The sequence below is a fragment of the Halichondria panicea genome, chromosome 1 (assembly GCF_963675165.1).
Source record: "Halichondria panicea chromosome 1, odHalPani1.1, whole genome shotgun sequence".
Taxonomy (NCBI): domain Eukaryota; kingdom Metazoa; phylum Porifera; class Demospongiae; order Suberitida; family Halichondriidae; genus Halichondria; species Halichondria panicea.
Window position 1 is genome coordinate 1,999,099 of NC_087377.1, and position 22,100 is coordinate 2,021,198.

Genomic DNA, 22,100 nt, shown 5'->3' on the forward strand with positions numbered 1-22,100 from the left:
ATATACAGTTTACAGTGTACAGGTGCATTAGGCAACAGCCTCCTACTGTCTTTCATTTAGGCAGTAGCAAACGGTTTTTTTTCCAATGACATTGCATTGGCATGCAGACAATTACAAGCCCCACCCTGTTTTAGATCAGGGGAAAACCTGACTCATAATTATTATCTGGCCAGCCAGCATAGCACAACATGTCTAACTGGGTAAGTACGTGTGTGCATAATTATGTCAAGCTAGCTATAGATATGTATACCTATGCCATAGCCTACAAGTATAATTATGTCATACCTCCCATGCACACACGTACACACACACACACACAAACGCCCACACACACACAAACACCCACACACACACACACACAGCTCCACTATATTGGCAGATGATTCCCCGTCTAAGATAAGCGACAGTTACATCGTTGCTTTCAAAGATGAGCTCACAGCTGAACAAGGTTAAAAATTAGTATACCGTAAAACCTCGATTTAAGGCGACACTTTTAAATATTAAATTATGTTTGCAAAAGTATACAGTTTTAATGTACATGGTACTATAATATGGGCGAAATGCCCAAGTGTTTAAATAAGGGTCACCTTAAATCGAAGTTTTACAATGCTAAGACAAGAAAGGCCAACTGTACATGTGATATGAAGTCTAGGTCCTAAAAATAAAAAGGATGGTGGTATGAGTGGGTGGGGCAATAAACAAAGGAATGTACAAGTGAAATGTATGTAACGTTGTCAATGCAATAAGCGTGTAATAAAAGTCATACCATCCCTAGCTATAGCTTTCCATGTAAATTTTTTTATTTCCCAAATGACTACAGTCAAGGTACCCGCCACTGTATAATGGCCAAAACATTGCTCCACAAAAAAGTGTCCATTCAATTATAATTATATTGAGGATTAGGTATAATGTTAATTCATTTTCAATGTACTTATTGCAGTTTCCGCGGCAAATGGAAGCTGTCAGAGAGATATTCCGCACAGCAGGGGGGAAGAATAGTGTCAGCGCAGAGTTCAGCTTTAAAGCCTTCTCTGCTATCATGGATCCTGAGTAAGCGTTTGGGATATTGAACGTTTATTTTCCCACTCCCTCCCTCTTTCTTTGACACAGTCACTCCTCCCCTCACATGCACAGCAAAGAACAGGGTGTCCCTGCATGGTTGAGTAGCTATATAATTAAGCTGATTGAATTTAGAAGTGAGTGCATATACAGAGCTTGATAAGCTAATCTAATTTGGGGAAAGTCCTGGCCTGGGCTGTATTCCGTATAGCGGGTGATAATTATGATAAGCTTCATTACGTGCACTGCATTACATGCGTTCCATTTTTTCGGGGTAACGTTTTTGTCACCCCACGAAAATTACCAACTATATAATTATACGCTACAATTATGAATTCTCTCTATTGTGGTCATGTATTGTCACGCAGGTGGTTTGAGTTATTATGCACTTGTCAAAATAATGTCCCACCTCCCCCCTACCGGGATAGGTGGGGATTAGTAGACTTGAAGTTGCTCCCCTATACCTATAGGGGACTTAGACAGATCACCTGATGCATGCATTGGGTCAAAGATCAATTTAAGATCGTCACATGATGTCAATCAAATAATTTGTTATCTTCTCGCCATGAAGAAATAGCTATAGTGTGATACAGGTCTAATCCCACATGACCCCCATGTTGTACTATATATAGGGGCTACCAGGGGATAACATGCCCAGGGTAGATCATGTGATTGGTCTAATCCCAACCTATCCGTAGGGGGGGGGGGCATTAGATTGACAAGTGCATTATGTCTCACACCACATGAGACCCAGTCAACCACTAGCTACAGTGTACATGTACACAGTGGGAGCTAGGGCTCTACATTACCACTATCTACACTTGAGGTCAATTAGCAGCTCTGCTTGGCTACATTGTTAGGGCATGTACTATTAATAGCACATGGACTGAAGCTATATTTATACCTAATATTTGATGTGCTACTGTTTGTCATGATAGACTTGTGTTGTCTTTGTGCAGATGCAGCCCATATGGAGCAAGAGGAATCTTTAGTATGGTCCTATCTAGTCTCCTTCACAGGCCTTGGATTGAAGAGTAGCCTGGGATCGAGGCTAGGTCCTATTAAGACATCTAACAGAACATGAACAATGTCTCAAGAAAAGCACAAACAATCCACAGGACGAAACTTAGCCTCGACCCCAGGCCGATCCGTCTCCAATTGAACGCTAGGTCGCCTACTAGTATTTTTCAACTTCGTTCTATTAAAAAAAAATCGGCCTGGGACCGAGGCTAGACCATAAACTAGTTATTAGAGATAAAACTTGTTTAATTCCTCACACTATAATTATAGCATAAATTATAGCTAGCTAGCACTTCAATTCTGTACAACACCATAATGATTATTATCATTTAAATTTCTGATTGTCATTAATTGCTACTGATTTTTTAGCCTCGAATCCAGGCCGATTAATCGGCCTGGTCTCGAGGCTACTGATTTTTTAACTATTACATGAAAAGTGGTAAAGATCATTAACTAAGCAAACCATTAAGAGTGATATGCATGTAATAAATCATTATTACCATGCACTACCTAACCCTTCAGATGTTTCCCATGTTTAATATAGCTTAGGCAGCTAGCTGTTGGCCTCAAGGATCCCACTTCTGTACAAGCCAATTCAACTCCTGGAAAGAGGAGTAGGTATATAATTATAATGTTTACATTCCCAAGTTTATGTTCATTTTACATTGCTGCTTAATTATTTAAAGCAAGAGAGGGTGCATGTGATACACAACTGTTACAAGACTAATAGTTGATGGATTCAAATGTTCAAGACTATGGACTTCAGAGAACTGATCTCTCGTTCCCTCGTGACATCCCAGCAGCTGGCTATCTTGTTAACTGCGACTTCTCTTTAGTTCACCTGAGAGAGAGAGAGAGAGAGAGATAGAGGTTACCATGCAAACAATGTAGGAGGAGGGTGTATAATAATCAATTTTCAGTTAATAAAGGTATTGACTAAAATTAATATTGACCAGGTGCATGTTTCCTTTACCATTCGATCAATGGGTATCCCAACTCTTTGAAATCGGATTTTTGTAGTACAACCTCATAATCAAATTTAGCTATAAAACTCTGAAAAGTACATGCACCCATTTATAATAATTATAATTATAGCCCACGCTATGGACAATTTGGGCCTGAAATAAATCGCGGATCTAAAAACACTATTATTGGACGTTCCAACACATTTATAAGGCAGACAAGAGCAATATACTGTGTTTGGTCCTGCTTGGTCTAAATACAGTTACCATAAGACCTCAATTCATTAATAGGCATATAATTTCTGATAACTTCGCCCCACCTACATTTTTCATTTCCCCAATTCGCCCCCCTGACACTTTTAAATAATTAAGACCTCTGCCAGAGGTAGCTTTTTAATACAAGGCTTCATCTTCAGTGCGGCCTGGGATCGAGGCTAAAAGATCCCCTTCCTCCTACGTTTTTGACTTGTTGCAGTTCACCCATGTAGCGTGTGGGTTATAAACCGGAGCTGTAGTGGGTGGCCGGGAAACTGGTCACCCACTTCCTATACTGTCTTTCATTTATGTCAGTCAGCATCACAAAACATAAAATTGCGCAAGTACAAGTACATGCCGTCGCACAACAAGTCCATTCAAGGCCCATTCCATATAATCGTTCATTGTTTGCCAACTGCACTGAAAAAGTTATATGCCTTGATTATAGAGACATGATTATTATTGGCCCACTCAAAAGGCGTCTATATACAAGTTTATAGAGTTCCATTAGATCTAGAGAAGTGGAGAGAAAAGAATGTGTGGGTGTTGATAATGGAACTGATTATCTATAGCCACCACACAATAAACAATAACACATTAACTGTGGTGACCTAGGTAATGTGTTTGATGACTAGCCTAGTAACTACACAGTTCTCTAGTGAGCATATATCATCAGCTCTTCAGGAGGAATCTTGTGCTCCTGTGTGTGTGGGTGGGTGGGTGTGTGTGTGTGGGTGTGTATGTGTGTGGGTGTGAATATAAAATATGTGTTCACTGTATCAGGGCTGCATCCAGGATTTTGGATCGGGGGGGGCGAATTGGGGAAATGAAAAATGTAGGTGGGGCGAAGTTATCAGAAATTATATGCCTATTAATGAATCTGACAGATCCTAGGGGGGGGGGGGTCGAAATTATGCCCCCCCTCAAAGCAGCCCTGTAAAGTATGTTCGCGTTACTAGCGTTAATTGTATTTGATGCTTATGTAAGACAGAAGTTCTAGTAAAAAAAGTGTACATGTACTTCCAGGCGTGTGTTATTACTTAAATCGTATTAATTATACTTAGAAACTGCCACGGTAAAAGCAAAAGCTCTTTGATAAAAGGATACAAAATATTGTGCTTTGAGATGGTTACCTTGATTATACTCTGTGTATTATTACACGAGTGGATGTCTTGCAATGGTGTTAGGTCACCCTCAATCATGCCCAATAAATCAGACGCCTGAGTGAGAAAATAATGAATGGTTACAGGTTGTAGTGATCAAAGAAATGCATAATAGTGGAAGAAAGGGAGTGGGGAAAAAAGAATCTTTGAACGGCTCCATTAACGCTTAGAGAGAGGCTTTTCAGATGATGTGGGTAGTGGCTAGATCGATCTAGAGGTAGCGGTATGATAAGAAATCATTAGATTTCAGCTACTGAATGCACTAAATGCACGATACCTTTGCATCAGCCTCATTTGAATGCAGTTTCACTAGGAGAATATTTTGTGAAGTGTCTTTAATTCCCAATTTCGTGAAAGATTCGCTGATCTGTACACAAGGATGTCATAATCATGATGTCATACACCATCACTGCTTACGTTCGTTGAAGGAGAGAGAGAGAAAATTATTTCAGGGTAGACACTTCTAGTTTTGTTTTGCTGGTTCTCTGGCCACTATACAGCTTTGTACACTGCACACAGAACGTGGAACATACTAGCAACCTGTGGGAAGTGTGTGTGCGTGTGGGTGTGTGGATGGGTGAGGGGTGTGTAATAAGTGTTCAAGTACATGTACAGGGATGTGCCCACACTGGTCGGTGGTGGTGGTTGGTACTAACCACCTCTGGACATAAATAACCATCTAGAGTCGCACGTTAGTCTATCAAAAGCAAATTTGTCAGGAAATCGAATATTAAAAATAGCCAGAACTTGGGAACATTTTAGGCAGATACATGTACCTGCATGTTGTGCATGACATATGATTACATCTTCCAATGCTGCAGCTAATAATTATAGTCTATGATAGCTTACTTGTTGTAGTCTACCCAGGGCCAGTCCAGAGTGTACATTGGTAGACTGTCACTCATGTACAGCATGAGACGTTTCATGTTCCTGCAACCAACCTAGGAGAGAGGGCCGGGGGAAATTGCTGACATTATAAATTAAAGCAATCGCTAATCTAAATACACCATTTGATAGGTTTTTCAAAGAGTAGTCGCTGGTCAATATTCTGTTCAGCGCTGGATACCTGACCACCGATAACTGTACGAGGAAAATAAATAAGACATTATTTTATAGAGATGATTGATACTAGGTGCAGAATAATTATAATGGCTGGTAGATCCACACACCTTTCTGTACAGGATGCTGTACTGGTGGTAGCTCTTTATGACAGGAGAGACTTGTGTTGTTGAGGTATACGTAGACGGTTAGTAGTAGCAGCGCCGTGCTTGCGAGTAGCGCTAGTGTACAAGTATTTTGTTGACCCTCATTGCACAACATGGCCAGTGGGTAAGGATCGTCAAACAAACACCTCAATTATAAATAATTATTATAAGAATAAGATGCTGATCCCTTACAAGGAACAAAGGAACAATGCTTGAACATGTCACAGTACTCATACTTTATAATAATGGCTATATAGACGACATTGTTAGCACAGAGTCAGTCAGTTCTTTACTTAATTCTTGCATGGACGCTTCTTTATGCTTCTTTACTTTATTCGTCCCCTTCAAGCTATGCAATAAAAAAAGTATATATCAGTAAACGATCATAATAATACATTAGTACAAACGTACCTTGTCAGGTTCTTATGATCAATTGGTGGCACTATGAGCAACTGCAGTTGCTGTCTTCACATACTTGTCTTCAATTTCCTCGGCTACATCGTTACGCTCAACAGTAGGACTCCTTAGACATTCACATATGTAAGGCCATGTCATCGGGTGCTCTGGATCAGTGACTTCAAGACGCTTGGTTACCATCTTCATTAGGCGGCGTTGGTTATGGCGGTATGCATCTTCAATGTCTTCCAAGTCGGTAATCTTCATTCCGAGAGCCAGTCCCAAGTTGAACCAATCTTTGCTTGCACTTCTCAGCTTCTCACAAATTGTTAGAATATCATCTCCAGTCAGAACAATGGACGACCGTTGTTGTGCAATTTCTACTGTTTGGTTTCTGCTAGTAGGCTCCTCTTGTGACGATCCTACACACACAAGATTAGTACATATTGCATTGAAAATGGCCAGTTTGACAAGCGTACAATAAGCAAAACTGTTCTATTACTAGTGTTCAAGCTGGCGCTGTGCTAATGCCTCTCGCCATGTTTTTGCTTTCGCTCAAAAGTATTAGAGTGTTATATTAGTTTCTATAATGAATTTATATTAAAGTTAGCTTACCTATATAAAGTCACTGAGAAGAAAAGACTTATTTATATGCATCTATTGTTGTTATTTATTGTATTATGTGGCTTACCAGGACCTCAAGAAAGAAGAAAATTGATTCTTCCAGGATCTGTAGTTCAGTGTATATAATATCAGACCTGTGTACATGCATATTGTTATCTATATTGTTATATGGTAGTGTTTTGTGGCTTACCAGGCCCTCAAGACAAAGATGATTCTGCCAGGAGGATCTGGATCTGGACCTTGGTTTCTCACACGTGGGGAATGAGCGCGCATGCGCATTACATCCACAGGAATAATAAAGGGTGTGTCCAAACAGATCAATGGCTACTGCATGCTAGCTAGCTGTTTTAACAGATATTTTCTGAGTCTTGTAGCTAACAAAAAGCTAGCGCTTTTTAGTGCAAGGCTAACTCATATGTTGAATAGAAAGTATGTGCGGACAGATGATGCTATGAAAGATTCTGAAGAGACTGCAACAGCCATAACTCGAGAAAGAAGCTTTAGTTTGCTAATCCACGAATCAAAATCCAAGAGAACGTGGCTAGAAGCCTATAGAAGCTGTTAGTTTTCGTCGCATTGCAACCGTTGAGCAGTTACAGCTGGAACAGACACACACACACACACACACACACACACACACACACACAGTCAGCTTTACCGTATCCCTTGTGCGGCTACGCCTCGAGGCATAATAAGCCACATGTACGGAATGGGCCTGTAGGAATCAAGATAATGTATTTTTCAGACTAAGGGCTTTCAAATAGTTTTAAATAGAAGGTGATGGTATATATGCACACACACACACAGAACACAGAACATTATAATAGTCAGTACTTATAGTCAACACAGAGTCAGTTCTTTACTTGACATTCTTGCATGCTTCTTTACTTGACATCAGTTCTTTATTCGTGCCTTTCAAGTAGCTCCAGTATCTGTATGAAAGCATGAGCACAGCACAATAAACTAGAGCCTTATAAGCAAAACATTGCAATAAAACACTGTGTGCAATGAAAATAGGGATCAGATTTATGAATATTCCAGTAATAATCTGTTTAAAAACATGAGTGCATGATTTAGGAGCCCTCAGGGCTAGTAGAACCATCAAGTACTTAGAATGCTGTATACTATTATGGCATGGCACAACTGCATGACGAGCAAGCTCACAAAGGTAATGGTCAAAGTGATGATTCACTAGGTAACTCACATGTATGCTCCACACAGGTCTTGTGAATGCTGCGAACTGCCTCTCCGTCCTCAATCTCTGAGGCAATTTCCACTAATCGACCGTAAGTAGCTGTTGAATTCAATGGATTGAATTGGAGAATATTTTTACTCTTCCACTTCTTTAGAGCAGCGAGGAATTTCCCTGAAATACCAACAAATGTGTGATCGATAGCACCAATCTCAGCATCACTGAGGCCCAGCCTGTGCTTGTATCTGTCATAGCCAACAATCTCGGTAGACAACTGGAGAAGAGCATCATCCGAGCACTCACTACTCAACTGAGCTGCAGTCGCTGTCACTATCGTCTTATGTGGTTGAACTGTACAGATCAAAATACATTACATTATTTCCAATGACATGCAACGGCACGTAGTGGCAATACTCTGAAATGTACACCAAATACTTTATCACTGTCACATGAGACCCCATACACAATACAACTGTCAAGGCTATAATTGAAGATTGCTTCAATTTAGATTGCTATACTTGTACAATAATGATGTCGTGAATAATTATAGTGATCACATTAATTCCCAAGTTGTTCCCTTAATTAGCTTATTACCAATGCATATGATTTAATTAGATCTCACTTTTCATTGGCTAACTAGAGCTATGTGTACAGAGGACTTCTGCCAACCAACCTGAAATCCTCTGTACATGTATATGTAGAGAAGTACATTTGTATCCTCAAGCAAACTATAGTTTGGGCAGAATATTGGCAGTACATGGAATGCTGTGGTGAACCCATACAAATGTTATTATTGCTTTCACTTCATTTGAAATGCAAACCGTAATTATTAAAGTCACCACTAGCTATTTGCATTGTCCTAATACAAATCTATTTTGTAGCTCTTTATCAAAATAATTATGTGTTTAAATTAGCGATAAGTCAACCACTAGCTACAGTGCACACAGTGGGACCACACCATAGGCTCTGTACACTAGCTACAGTGCACACAGTGGGACCACACTATAGGCTCTGTACACTAGCTACAGTGCACACAGTGGGACCACACTATAGGCTCTGTACACTATAGCTACAGTGTACACAGTGGGACCACACTATAGGCTCTGTACACTAGCTACAGTGCACACAGTGAGACCACACTATAGGCTCTGTACACTAGTCTACAGTGCACACAGTGGGACCACACTATAGGCTCTGTACACCAGCTACAGTGCACACAGTGGGACTACACTATAGGCTCCGTACACCAGCTACAGTGCACACAGTGGGACCACACTATAGGCTCCGTACACCAGCTACAGTGCACACAGTGGGACCACACTATAGGCTCTGTACACTAGCTACAGTGCACACAGTGGGACCACACTATAAGCTCTGTACACTAGCTACAGGGTACACAGTGGGACCACACTATAGGCTCTGTACACTAGCTACAGTGCACACAGTGGGACCACACTACTATAGGCTCTGTACACTAGCTACAGTGCACACAGTGGGACCACACTATAGGCTCTGTACACTAGCTACAGTGCACACAGTGGGACCACACTATAAGCTCTGTACACTAGCTACAGGGTACACAGTGGGACCACACTATAGGCTCTATACACCAGCTACAGTGCACACAGTGGGACCACACTATAGGCTCCGTACACCAGCTACAGTGCACACAGTGGGACCACACTACTATAGGCTCTGTACACTAGCTACAGTGCACACAGTGGGACCACACTATAGGCTCTGTACACTAGCTACAGTGCACACAGTGGGACCACACTATAAGCTCTGTACACTAGCTACAGGGTACACAGTGGGACCACACTATAGGCTCTGTACACTAGCTACAGTGCACACAGTGGGACCACACTATAGGCTCTATACACCAGCTACAGTGCACACAGTGGGACCACACTATAGGCTCTATACACCAGCTACAGTGCACACAGTGGGACCACACTATAGGCTCTGTACACCAGCTACAGTGCACACAGTGGGACCACACTATAGGCTCTGTACACTAGCTACAGTGTACACAGTGGGACCACACTATAGGCTCTGTACACCAGCTACAGTGCACACAGTGGGACCACACTATAGGCTCTGTACACTAGTCTACACACTGCATGTCAATTAGAGTAGCATTTCTGCAAACAAGGTGAAAATGGTTTTTAGTGGAACAGCTGTCTACCCCTGGGCCCATACACGCAGACATTCTACTTTCAAAGGACTATAGAATATTTGCATATACACTAAATTGGAATTCCATGTAGTGGGACAAGACAACAGTCTGGCTACCGATCAAAATTATCTCCGTAAAAATACAATTATTGGGGTCACAGACGTCACAGCTGAATGGAGAGTGGTGTGGGAGGGCTAGCTGGATGAATGTGAGGGATGATGGGATCATTGTGACAGGGCAATGGACCGCTACTAAACCCTAGTTATCAGTCAACAGCTGGAGCTTTATTTCCTACAATGCATAGCGGGAAATTTTTGCGGGTGCAATTTGGCTCCAGAACCCTCAGTAGAATTTTCGTGGGTTCTAATATTTGCGGGGTTCAATGCCAGGAAACCACACCCACCAATAGCTTTGCATGTGAAATACCGGTGCATGGGAGTTTATCCCAGTTTTAAATGCTCTGCCCTCGAAAAACGACGAAAATTTCCCGCTATACGGCACTTGTTATCAATACCCCATTTTTAATAATACATGTGCAATGTATGCTAGCTGTGACAGGGCAATGGACCGCTACTAAACCCCAGTGATCAGTCAACAGCTGGAGCTTTATTAATAATAATTATCATAATGAAGTTAATTGTTTCCCAGATGCTTGTTATCAATAATTATCCCGTTTTTGCTATATACAAAAGTATAGCTAGCATACATGTACCTGTCGGTCCTAGGTATTTTTTTAAACGTCAAAATCAGTACAGCTTAATGGCTTTTTTAGTATTGTATGCTAGCTGTACGTTTGGATCGACGTCAAATGATATTTCGGTCTCCTTTGTTCCATTAAATAACGTGTGAAAAATTGATTAACTATTATAGTGTGGGAAGTAGGGAGGAGGCACAGTGTACTATAATAATGCTTTTCTAACTCCCTAAAAATTCTATTCACAAATTTTGAGACAGTTTGCTCAATATAATAATTATTTCCCCAAAAGCCCAATGTAGCTATGTCAACAGTTTATAACAAGAGAGCACAGTTAGCATACAAACAGCGTCAAATACAACAAATACAAGTTTTTCTGTTTTGGATGCTTCCATTAGAGGGAGTGTTAGCAAACGTGCTGTACAAAGTTCATTCTAATCTTCACTGTCAGCTTTGAATCTGAGGCCTCAATTCACTTATTAGTTCTACTGCACGCTATAGCTGTACCTTAATTTGTAATTATTTCCCCCCCCACACACACAGCACACCCACACACACACCCACACACACATACACACACCCCACACACACACACCCCACACAGCCTGTACCTTTGGGTCAACGTTAATAATCTTTCTGTCTCGTTTATTCTTAACCCTTTCCCTGCTTTAATTAAAAGTGAATATTCGCTTATTTTGTTTAAAAAATTTATAACTCATGAACCGTATATTAAAAACACTTGTAACAAAGTTCCACAGGTAGAACCGGACCTGTCGCATCCATGGGATCATCATTGTTGCCTAGCAACCAACCACCACCCCACAAATAACAATTGTTAACAAAAATTCACAATTATGTACACAAACAATATTGTATGATGTTACGAAGTGACTGAACAAATGATATAAGTGTTCAGAATGTTCTCACGGTGACATGGCTCACTCAGGGCTCAATCAGGATCTGCAGAAACTTGTATTTGAGGTTCTATCGGCAGACGCCCTTTTCCCGGGAAATATTTTCTTCACCTACACACAGGTTTACAAGTTTAATGGTGGCTCATGATGTCCACTGTTGTACTAACTAGCCTAAACAAACCTATAGTGAAGCTATCAAGACTACAAATGCTACTCTATAGTGACTTACCAGGTTCAGGAAGATGGTCCACCTCAAGTGCGTCTTCCTCAGGATTCTCAGGCTCTTTCTTTTTAGCTTGACCTCTGAAAGGAAGCTTCCTACCTAGCTATGATCCCAGTCACTGTCCTCTCACTCTACAAGGCCATAGGCATCGATATTCTCACTCTCTAGCTTCCCTAGAACCTCCCTGAGGTTGTATTACGAAGATCTTGTAGCAATTATAAAACGGTCACTTTTCTTTCGACAATTCTGATCGAACTGTACCTCAAAGCAAAATATTAAAAATACCACGTGGAAGAGCAGCTCAATGCGCATGTGCTGGTACCAGCAGTGTGTGCATAGGTACAACACAGAGTGCACAACGATTTTTTGAAATTTATCAGTAGCCATGCCGACTATAGTCGGCTAAAGCGGGGAAAGGGTTAAACAGCAGACCTGAGGCATTGTCTGCAATCACCTGTGTGTGCGTGCGTGGGGTGTGTGTGTGTGCGAGTTATATCAAACAGACACAAACAAGGTGTCCGTGTACAATAATCATGTCAACTAATTATGTACGACGAGACCAAAGGGAGCAAACTGTATAATTGAGTAGTGCTATGGCGCCCTACAGACTAGGAGGCCACTCACTAACTGTAGTGTTCCAAACACACGTTATAGGCTATCAAACTTCGCTGTGAAAATAAATTATGTTCTGAAAAAACACCCACTTTAATTATTAAAGCCCCACGCTTTCTAATTTTGTGCTCGTTGATATAAGGACACCATAATATTATTGTAGCACTACCAAACAGCTACTAATAAAATAATTAGCTTTTTGAAATTGGACGTTCCCAACACAAGTTATAGCCCTTCAAAGAAAAACTACGAAAACATGACGACATGTAATTAATACATATTTTGGCAACCACCTCTTATATATTATACCCACGTACTTCATATTTCTCACACGTACCTGATAATTAGGAGTGGAGTTGGACGAGGAGAAGTTAGTGTCCCAGTTATAGAAGCTCAAGTCACTGTGTCTAGGGAGCAGCTTCTTCCGTGACGAGAATATGGGATCAAAATCATCCACCTACAATTATCATGTACATGTATAATACCACATAGAAAGTTTTCGTATCAAACGAAAATTAAAACGACGGAATTATTCTGCTGCAAGAGATTCAATGCGTCACTATCCTAAGCTGTTGAGCTGTACTTAAAATACTAAATTGGTAGTTACGAAAATTACCCGCTATACGGCAGTTAGATCATTGGGGTGAGGTATAATTTTATGTTATAAATACATGTTAGGATCAACCACCTTTATTACTGGTAGTACCTTGAGTCGATGTGCGTAGTCAATGTATCCTGATATCTCCTATACTTATTGATTGAATGGCAGGGAATACTCAGACCATCGAAAGAATTGCAAGTTGATATAAATAATTATGCTATTATTATATACTTGCGATGAGCTCCTCAATCAGAAAGTTTCAGTTCCGCTTCTTTGTAGGACACATAGATGACGATACAGCGCTAATTGAAGCGAAGCTATCAAAGGACCGATTGGTGAGTAACTTAGCATCCGATGACTTGATAAATTATAAATGTAATAATTAGATTTGTTGAATGTACACAAATTAAAGATGTCAACCGCGAGATGCTGTAGATGTAGAACTGGCACCTGTCAGTCGTGTGTGTGCCAGAAGAAAGGCAGCCCCTGCACATACTGCCCCCCAGGGTCTTCGTGCAGGTTAGTCCCTATATAGTAGATCTATTCTAGTGGGTGGGGGGAAGCAGTTAATTGTCTTCACCCTCGACCTCACTTCCGCGATCACTTTAAATCAACTAACGTAAATGTTGATTATCTTTTTAACATTAGTATAATTATGTATTAGAAAATGGAAATAGCGAAAAAATAATTGAAATAATTATCAAAAACGGTACCTTTATAATTATTATCACCGTGTTATCTTATTCTATTGTTTTGGAACTTCTCCAACTTGTACTTATTGTGTTTCATTTTGGCTAGTTGAGTTTACCATTGTTTATTCCATTCCTAAAGGGCATTAACAAAATTGAACAATAGTTATGTACTGGGGACCCCATGATGGAAATGCTGTGCTTGCAAGAGATATGAAGGTACGTTGGGGTAGAATGGCAACTGCTTATATAGAAAACGGGATTGCCGTTTCTCGTTTCATGCCTTTTTTACGTACTTAACCACCTTTGCAGCAAACCACAATGAAGCCCTGAAAACAATGGGAGAAGAGGAATTCAAGAGGGGCTCGGCACTGACTAGGTAGCCCTATAGTAAAATACTAGTATAACCTGTTTGGTTGTCTGGTTTGATGTCTGACAACTGCTCTACTGTTTGGTGGCTTCGCGTTGTGCTGAAGTTGTTTGACTGGTGAGTAGTTTGTTCATAGTGGAAAGTATGCCATTCCTTGAAGAGAAACATGTGCAACTTTTGAGATCTAGCGGCCTTGTTGGAAAAGTGCGGCTTTCCACTGATATGTCTCAAGATGACTATAAATTATGGCCGCAGTGTCATCACATCCAAGGGTAGGTGGGTATGCAAAAGCAAAGGAAACACAACATTTTTTGTAAGACAGAGTCTTGATACCTAAATCAGACGCGGGAGCAGAGATATAGAGCAATCGCCTAAGGTACATAAATACTTCCTAAGATGAAGACTTATACTGACTGAACTACTTCTATATGCAGACGAGTGCACGAGTTGCACAGATATACAAGGAGTTGCTGTAATTTTCTTACACTTTGTGGTGTAGTTCAAAAAAGTTCGAAATATGGAAAAAGACGAAGTTACAGTAGAAATCTAAAAGTTGAACATTATAAATTATAAATGTCAGGCCATATTAGGATGCCAAGTTGTATTACCATCACTAGGCACTTGTGAAAAGAAAATTAAAGAAACTGCATGCTATGCATGCAGGTCATCAAGAGATTATGACTTACTTGAGGAGGTTCGATGTAGCACTGGTAAGTGAGGTCGTTATAATTATTTGTATATTAATAGCTAATTGGTATTGGTAGACCTATAGCGAAAAAATGTTTAGAGATAAATTGCAAATTTGCTATACCATAAATGTTATATTATTATAATAATAAGATCAGGGAGAGGAAGGGTGATGCTGCCAAACTCGGATATTAATTTTGAAAAGAGTAAATTATACTGTCAGAAATGTGCTTGCTTGCATATAGCACAGCGGGCAGTGAAGAAATATTTCTTTTTACAAGAATAAAGATCTATTAATTATAAATTATCACTCTACTCAAGAGGTTAAGTATTTACCCTAGTTCATTATGATGCCAAATTTAAAAGCTCTTTATATACTGTGTACACTTTATACTATAGACAGTTTAAAAGAGACGCGTTCACAGGGTGGAAGAATTTATGCAGGCAAGTAACTCAGAGGCTGCAACTTACAAAGCTCTTGTGAAACTAATCCAGATTATAAAAAACAATTATTGTACTATAATTATATACATTCAATCGTATGCTCGAATTTCGATTGATATACGAACGAGTAAATATGACATTGCTAGTAAAGTGTTCAAACAGTGCCAAGAGAATGGTAACATAAATTAAGACGATCCTTTCCTTAAATTCCACTTGAGTGATGGCAATCTTCACTGATTCTCTCAACAACCAATCTTCTGATTCAAGTTAATAACAACTCCAAAAACTAGTAAATGCAGTTAAAATGAGAACAGCTTTATTATACAACGATAAGCACAAAAATGTTCCAGTTTAAAATGGTTGGCTCCAGCCATGGGTTGTAGTCAGGCACGATTTGAGATATAAAATGAGGACTGTAAAAGAAATCGTGGCAGTGGGAAGTGGCCTTCAAGAAGGGCTGAAAGCAGTGGGCAGCGGAACTCAAGAAGGCGGTTCTTGTGTCAGCCTATAGGCATGGTGATTGGTTTAGTAGTACACGTCTATTATCGTTACGTGCAGACATTGAATATGAGTAAACGAGCTGGAGAGTGCGACTATTAGCGACATTCGATTATACGTGTCTAAATAATGCAAACATTCATTTACGTGGTATATTCGTTTTGTGAGATCTTCACCAAAAAGATGGTTGTTGCAGTGCTCCAGTGCTCAAAGCGCCGCCAACCCAACAGCAAACTGTATTTATGCAGGCAACAGGAAGTGTCAGCGTAAGTATATAAGATATAAACATAAACTGTCACGTCTATAGCCAGGATTGTACTACATGTATGTACAAAATAATATACAAATGTACGGCTATAATTTTAGTCTATATAATAGTTAGACACTGTTTAGGAAGTTTCTACATGATTTAGAAGCCCAAAGGGCTGGTTGTAGTATCCCGAACGCAGTGAGGGTTCTACTAGCCCTGAGGACTTCTAAATCATGTGGAAACTTCTTAAACAGTGTCTAAGCATTTTAGATCATAGCAACCATGAGTATTTAGCCAATCAGATTTGAATGTTCTTATCTAATCTTTGCTACATGATTTTCTAAGTGAAGTACATGATTTTCTATTGAAGTACATGATTTTCTAAATTGGATAGAACATTTCCTCTAACCAATCAGATTGCAGTATTTATGACAAACATGATCTAAATAATTATAATTATTATGGTCAAACCTGCTAAACCCACATCATTGACACCTCAGATCTACTTGTGGATAGCGCTGATTCTGGTAGACTAGAAGAATCACGAGTACAGTTGGATGAGCTTCTGGTGGAGGATAAACTCACTGGAGTACCCCTACTAGTGTTTGCAAATAAACAAGACCTAGGGATGGCTTTAAAAGCTGATGATGTAAGTGTACTATTCCGTTTATTCTAGCTGAGAGTAGACCTTAGTTACATGACTGATGTACCTACAAGAATTGTGTGATCATCATTGCATGTAATTCATTCCCCACAGATCAGCAACGATATGAAGCTAACTGAGCTGACTGACAGACGATGGCAGATACAACCATGCTCGGCCAAAACTGAAGAAGGGATTGCGGTGAGTAGGACACTTAGCCCTAGCTATCAGCGAGAATATTAGAATATTGTACCATTGAGTCTGGTTTTGGGTACCATAGAGCTGTGCCTATTGGAATTATTATACGTACTAGGTAATTGTACATGCTTTGATGTTTACTCACTGTAAAGGGTAGATGGTAAAAAGTGAGTAGTTGCTAATTTAAGTATAATACCAGACTTAGACCAACTGCAGTACTTACAGCATGCATTTGAGAGCAGTATACATACATATACAATGTGCCATGAATAACTTTGATCTCAACATGCATGATGGGATAGACTGGGTACTCAAGAGTGTAAAGGCATCGTCTAAAAACTAATCTGCTTCCAATCATAGGCATACCCACTGAACACTTGACTTACATGTACATCATAAGTTATGTAACGTCGATAAAAATCCATGAGTTTGAGTTCTCAACTGCGCTTCAGTGTTTGCCAATATCTATACACTAACACGTTACAATGTACAGATCCTGCCTTCTACTAGCCGTACATAATTAAGATGCATGTCTGAATCTAGTCTCATGACACACAGCAGAAAGGTTGCGAAGAATAGCAAGAATCAAAATCACTTTGTAACTTATGTTTACTGAAGTAATACATTGTATTGTGTCATTTCTGTAAGTATACTTTAATTCAGAATAACGGCCGCGATTTGTGGGCTGGGGGCTTTAAGAATTCAATAATAATAACTCCAAAAACTAGTAAATGCAGTAAAAATGAGAACACAGCTTTATTATACGACAAGCACAAAAGTGTTCCAGTTTCAAATGTATATAATCAAAACCAGAAATTTTTGCATTTGGCGACAAATGAATTTCAGCTGCAATCAGTCAGAGATGAGCAGAAGTCAAGATTAAACGTCAGGGTGAGAATTTATAGTAACCATGGCAATATGCCAATTCAAAAGGTGAGGGGCGCCAAAATTAAAAATAACACCAATGTTTTTTTTTGCTTGATTTTTAGCCAGGTTGAGCCACAGTATCGCATGAGGTCAATAATACCACACAGCACGATTATCAAATTAAAAATCACCAATAATAATTATAGATAAGAATTGCCTCTTTGCGAAATATTAGGCTCCCCAAATTTACCTGCTATAATTATGGTAGGCACTGTTTAGGAAGTTTCTACGTGATTTTGAAGTCTAAAGGGATATAGTTGTAGTATCACGAATGTCTGAATTATTTATTTATTTGCCTTTATACCATGAAAATACTTTTAGAACAACCACCCCCGTTCAGAAAACTTCCAAGCAGCTACTACGAACTCCCCCGGTAAGTTTTAGTTTGTTGGATTGTTTAAAGGGGTCATGAGGGAAGTCGACCACAGCACTTGTCCTCCTACTGTTGCCATAAGAATGAACTGGACAATTGCTAATTAACCACACAATAGCATTGGCTTTATTGGATCTAGCATTTCCTCCATTGTTGTCCTTACAACATGGGGTTACGTTAACACACCAATGTCACTCAGTATCCTATCTGATTTAAGACATGCAATAGTGCAAGGCGTAGCAATTTTAGACAAGTATAGGAGGGCTCAGAGGTTGGCAAGGTGCAACTCTTATTAATGTAGGCTACCACCACGTGTGGAAATCTTTCAAAAACCGATCATCTTCAACTATAGCTCTGGTCTTCATCGTTTTCCATTTTGATGGAAAGATTATATATTAACATGCAGGAGGGGGATTCCAGCTCTCGAACCCCCTATAGGCATTATACAGAGGATACTTTACTATCTGCAAATTCTTAATTTCAAAAGCTATATAAATGGCATCAGGCTTTCATTCTGAGAATCCATATGAAAAATGTTCCCTATAGGGGGACCCTCTCCAAACTTCCTTTATATTCAATTTACCTTCTCCCAAACAATAAAACAGATAGAACCCTGACAGTCATACACTTTGCCCATAACACTTGTTCTGAGTGTGTACCCCATCAAAATCAATCATATAATTATGTATAAGCATTGAAACATCGAGAGCGTTTCTTCTCTATGGAATATTCTAACAATGATGAACAAACTTAGATACCTTGCAGTGGGACATTACTTTGCATGCACTAATGGACAGTGAATGGGCAAGTGTAATATCTGTATTTATTTCACCTGATACGTACAGAGCTCAGTCGAAGGAAGAGAGACAGTCACACTACTTTAATTTCTGTCACGATCTTGATAGCATAGAAACGGGAAACGAACTTGCAAGCAACAGGCCATTATTATTTCATCAGTCTGCAGATGTGCATGAATATTCAAAGTGATAAGTGTTCAATGCTGTCACAAAGCACTACACATGCAGACACTAATTATGCACACTGTACTATCTCCACAAAACCACAAGTGACTGTGCTAAACCACAAATAAGACAATACCTACTTCTCACAACTGAGGGTTGTCTCAGAGTCCAGGGGAGTGCCCAGGTGGTGACCAACAGACAATAACAACAAGACATGCAGGTGTTATCCAAAACTTCATTGAACTCCCATCATACTGTAGAGACTCTTGTTTACAAATTTCAATGGCATTGGAGTGACTACCCCTTGGGAAACAACCTAGCTCCAGTACACTCTTGCAGAGTTAAGACCTGCATGGGAGAAAAAAGAATATAATTAATTATATATTGTCACTTGAGTTAATTTAAAAGTATTACAATAATTATGCTTCATGCATGAAATTATGCTAAATAACTATAGCTACAATCATAAGACTATAATTTTATACGGAATAATATTCCTCACTTGTCTAACATGTGCTTGCTTCCAACACTGCACTGTTCAGTCCATATATAATGATATAGAGCTTGTATTGCACCTCCACATACGCATGCAGTAGTCAGTCTCGCTGTGTTGTCACTAAGAGTTGAAATGTGAAAGACATCTGCAAAACAACAGTGATCGTTAGCATGCAGTTTTATAGAACATACTGAATAATGTTCCTTCACTTGTATTTGACTCACTTGTTTATTTGAGTGCTTCTGTTAGTAATCTAGTGCTGTGTATCTGCTGGCACATTCAGCAGTCGGTCACATCAATCTCGCTGGTTTGTGTTGTCAATTAAGAGTTGAGACATCTGCAGAACAGCAATAATTGTTAATAGGTTGCAGACTGAAATGTTGCAGAATGCAGAATGCCCAACAGCAACAACTCACGCTTGCTAGTTACATACATAAAATAATTATTAGCACAAAAGTTACTATGATTATACCCACTATAGGTACACAACAATCCACTTACCAGTCGCTTAGGCTGGAAGGACAAGCCACCATGTTGGAGTTTCTCCACAGAGTTGAATTTCAACCACGAGGTTTAGTCGCAATCAATCGCACGTGCAGAAATAGTGAGCCCCACCCCCCTTCTTCTGTTTTGAGACATCTTCAGGTTTCAGGCTGGAAACAGAGTTGCTGAGAATGAGATTTAGAGAATTGTTAGGGTTTTCCGAGCGAGCAGAGTTCTTTAACAGCTACAAAGATGACTTCAACTTTGATGTTGTCAGCAGGGAAGACAGTGAGGTGAGTCTATAACTATTAATTTTTAGGCAAATATAAATAAATGCTCAAATTCTTTGGCCAGCTGAAGGATGAAGAACTGAATTTCTATCGAGATAGTCCTGACAGCTTCTACATTGTACCATTTGCTGACGCCCTGGACTTGGTTCAGAGCAGACAAGTGGTCATCAAGAGTGTATAAGTTTCCATTCTGCAAGCACTGTGTGTCTGTGTGTAACCTACCGTCCCCTCAGGCCGCTGTGTACATACCCGTCAACAATGAGGAAATGATTGCTCATTTGGTGTGCAACAAGTTCAGACAGAAGCTTTCTGAGGAACTAGTGGTAAGTAAAACACACCCCTCTCTGTACCCATCATCTACTTCATTTCTTCTTCCCCTGCAGAAGACCCGCAACCACCTACCAGTGGTGGATGATGATAAGAGGATTGCCCCCATGCTCAAGACCATCAAACATCGCTACCTTGGTGAGGACTTCTCCAGTGTGGGAGAGAATCTGCAGGGAAGCATCTCACTGGCCCAGATTGACTCCGTGAGTCTTTGTGCATGTGCTTCAGATTAGTTAAATAATTAACCATGGCTTGCATTTTTGTTGTACAGCGTAGATTTGTGTGTACGTGTGGTTATATATAGATTCCCTATATAATTTGTGTAGGTCTCGAAGCAGTCCTTTCCTCCCTGTATGAGACCCTGCGCAAAGAACACCATCTGAGGCACTTCGGTCGTCTACAGTACGGACTGTTCCTCAAGAGCATTGGACTCACACTGGACCAAGCTATGGCCTTCTGGAGAGCAGAGTTTGTCAAGAAAATGGAACCAGAGAAGGTGTACACTATTATAGGCACATGTTGTACATTTGATTTGGTGTTGATTTCCCACAGTTTGAGAAGCAGTATGCATACAATGTGAGACACAGCTATGGTAAAGAGGGCAAGAGGGCCAACTACACTCCCTACAGTTGCCTCAAAATCATTCTCTCCAACAATCCAGGCCAAGGAGACCATCACGGTGAGCTCACCTACAATACTCTTGTACTCTCTCATACTTGTCTGTATATAATTATAGGGTGTCCTTTTCGTCACTGGGATGATAGTCACATTCGACAGATGCTCACCACTCATGGAGTTTCACATAAAGGAGTCACTAACATCACCGCCTATCTGAAGGATGACCACTACCAACTCGCCTGTCAGAAATACTATGAGATCACTCATGCTGTGAGTTAATAAATCCTTCTGCTGTTTTTATTTGTTTATAATACTGGTTTGTCATAATTTCAGATTGAAGCTGCCCCTTTCAGTTTGGAGCACCCCTCTCAGTATTTCCGGGAGAGCCGAATGCAGCGTGGGCACACTGGTGGTAAACAAGAGACAAGACTGCCAACTGTAAAGACTGAAGTGAAAGCAGAGGATGATTTTTGTGGAGATAATTATATCAATTCAAGACATGCAGAACTTTGAAGAAGAAATGGACCAATTCTAGCTATATTCTACCACCAGTTATATCCTACCACCTGTATGTATACCACATGCTCTCTAGTAGTAAACACTCTTTGATCCGCTGTGTATATACGTTTTTGTGTTGCGTGTGCCACTTGCACTTGTCATTAGCGAAAGATCAGTTCTCTGAGTCACTATACTATAATGACAAGCAGAGCAGATCCTATAATTATATAATCTACTGAGCCAATTCA

The 22,100-nt window shown here is 40.0% G+C and overlaps 2 protein-coding genes and 2 long non-coding RNA genes across 15 annotated transcripts in view; 2 read left to right on the forward strand and 2 right to left on the reverse strand.

Annotated features, from left to right (window-relative positions):
- The window catches only part of LOC135332379 (uncharacterized), a 50,694-nt gene extending 30,081 nt beyond the window's left edge, over window positions 1–20,613 (forward strand). Inside the window, exons 6-9 of the mRNA XM_064527716.1 lie at window positions 16,538–16,686; window positions 16,795–16,881; window positions 20,118–20,412; window positions 20,474–20,613. Of these exons, the coding sequence (XP_064383786.1) occupies window positions 16,538–16,686; window positions 16,795–16,881; window positions 20,118–20,213 (332 nt within the window). The 3' untranslated portion in view covers window positions 20,214–20,412; window positions 20,474–20,613. The remainder of the gene's footprint in view (window positions 1–16,537; window positions 16,687–16,794; window positions 16,882–20,117; window positions 20,413–20,473) is intronic.
- The window catches only part of LOC135332582 (uncharacterized), a 48,652-nt gene continuing 26,586 nt past the window's right edge, over window positions 35–22,100 (forward strand). The window contains exons 1-5 of one of the 3 annotated variants that reach the window (XM_064527728.1): window positions 35–200; window positions 363–448; window positions 941–1,050; window positions 1,111–1,196; window positions 2,019–2,434. In XM_064527728.1, the coding sequence (XP_064383798.1) occupies window positions 428–448; window positions 941–1,050; window positions 1,111–1,196; window positions 2,019–2,143 (342 nt within the window). In that variant the 5' untranslated portion in view covers window positions 35–200; window positions 363–427 and the 3' untranslated portion in view covers window positions 2,144–2,434. Of the gene's footprint in view, window positions 201–362; window positions 449–940; window positions 1,051–1,110; window positions 1,197–2,018; window positions 2,435–22,100 lie in introns of those variants that run through there. The other 2 variants (XR_010393445.1, XR_010393451.1) reach the window with 2 other exon arrangements.
- Window positions 3,680–8,033, reverse strand: LOC135333306 (uncharacterized). 7 transcript variants are annotated; one of them, XR_010393814.1, is made up of 9 exons: window positions 6,875–7,028; window positions 6,752–6,818; window positions 6,076–6,482; window positions 5,629–6,013; window positions 5,309–5,539; window positions 4,877–4,999; window positions 4,737–4,826; window positions 4,430–4,516; window positions 3,683–3,996 (listed from the first exon to the last, which is right to left on the reverse strand). It is a non-coding gene; the product is annotated as an uncharacterized LOC135333306 (long non-coding RNA). The 7 variants fall into 7 exon arrangements; XR_010393822.1 differs by having other exon boundaries at window positions 3,686–3,996; window positions 5,309–5,400; window positions 5,467–5,539; window positions 6,752–7,010; XR_010393821.1 differs by having other exon boundaries at window positions 3,680–3,996; window positions 4,430–4,670; window positions 4,737–4,821; window positions 6,752–7,016.
- LOC135333482 (uncharacterized) lies at window positions 12,633–20,245 on the reverse strand. 4 transcript variants are annotated; one of them, XR_010393937.1, is made up of 6 exons: window positions 20,138–20,245; window positions 19,861–19,973; window positions 19,643–19,781; window positions 19,288–19,488; window positions 19,022–19,136; window positions 12,633–12,955 (listed from the first exon to the last, which is right to left on the reverse strand). It is a non-coding gene; the product is annotated as an uncharacterized LOC135333482 (long non-coding RNA). The 4 variants fall into 4 exon arrangements; XR_010393928.1 differs by having other exon boundaries at window positions 19,281–19,488; XR_010393933.1 differs by having other exon boundaries at window positions 19,011–19,136; window positions 19,281–19,488.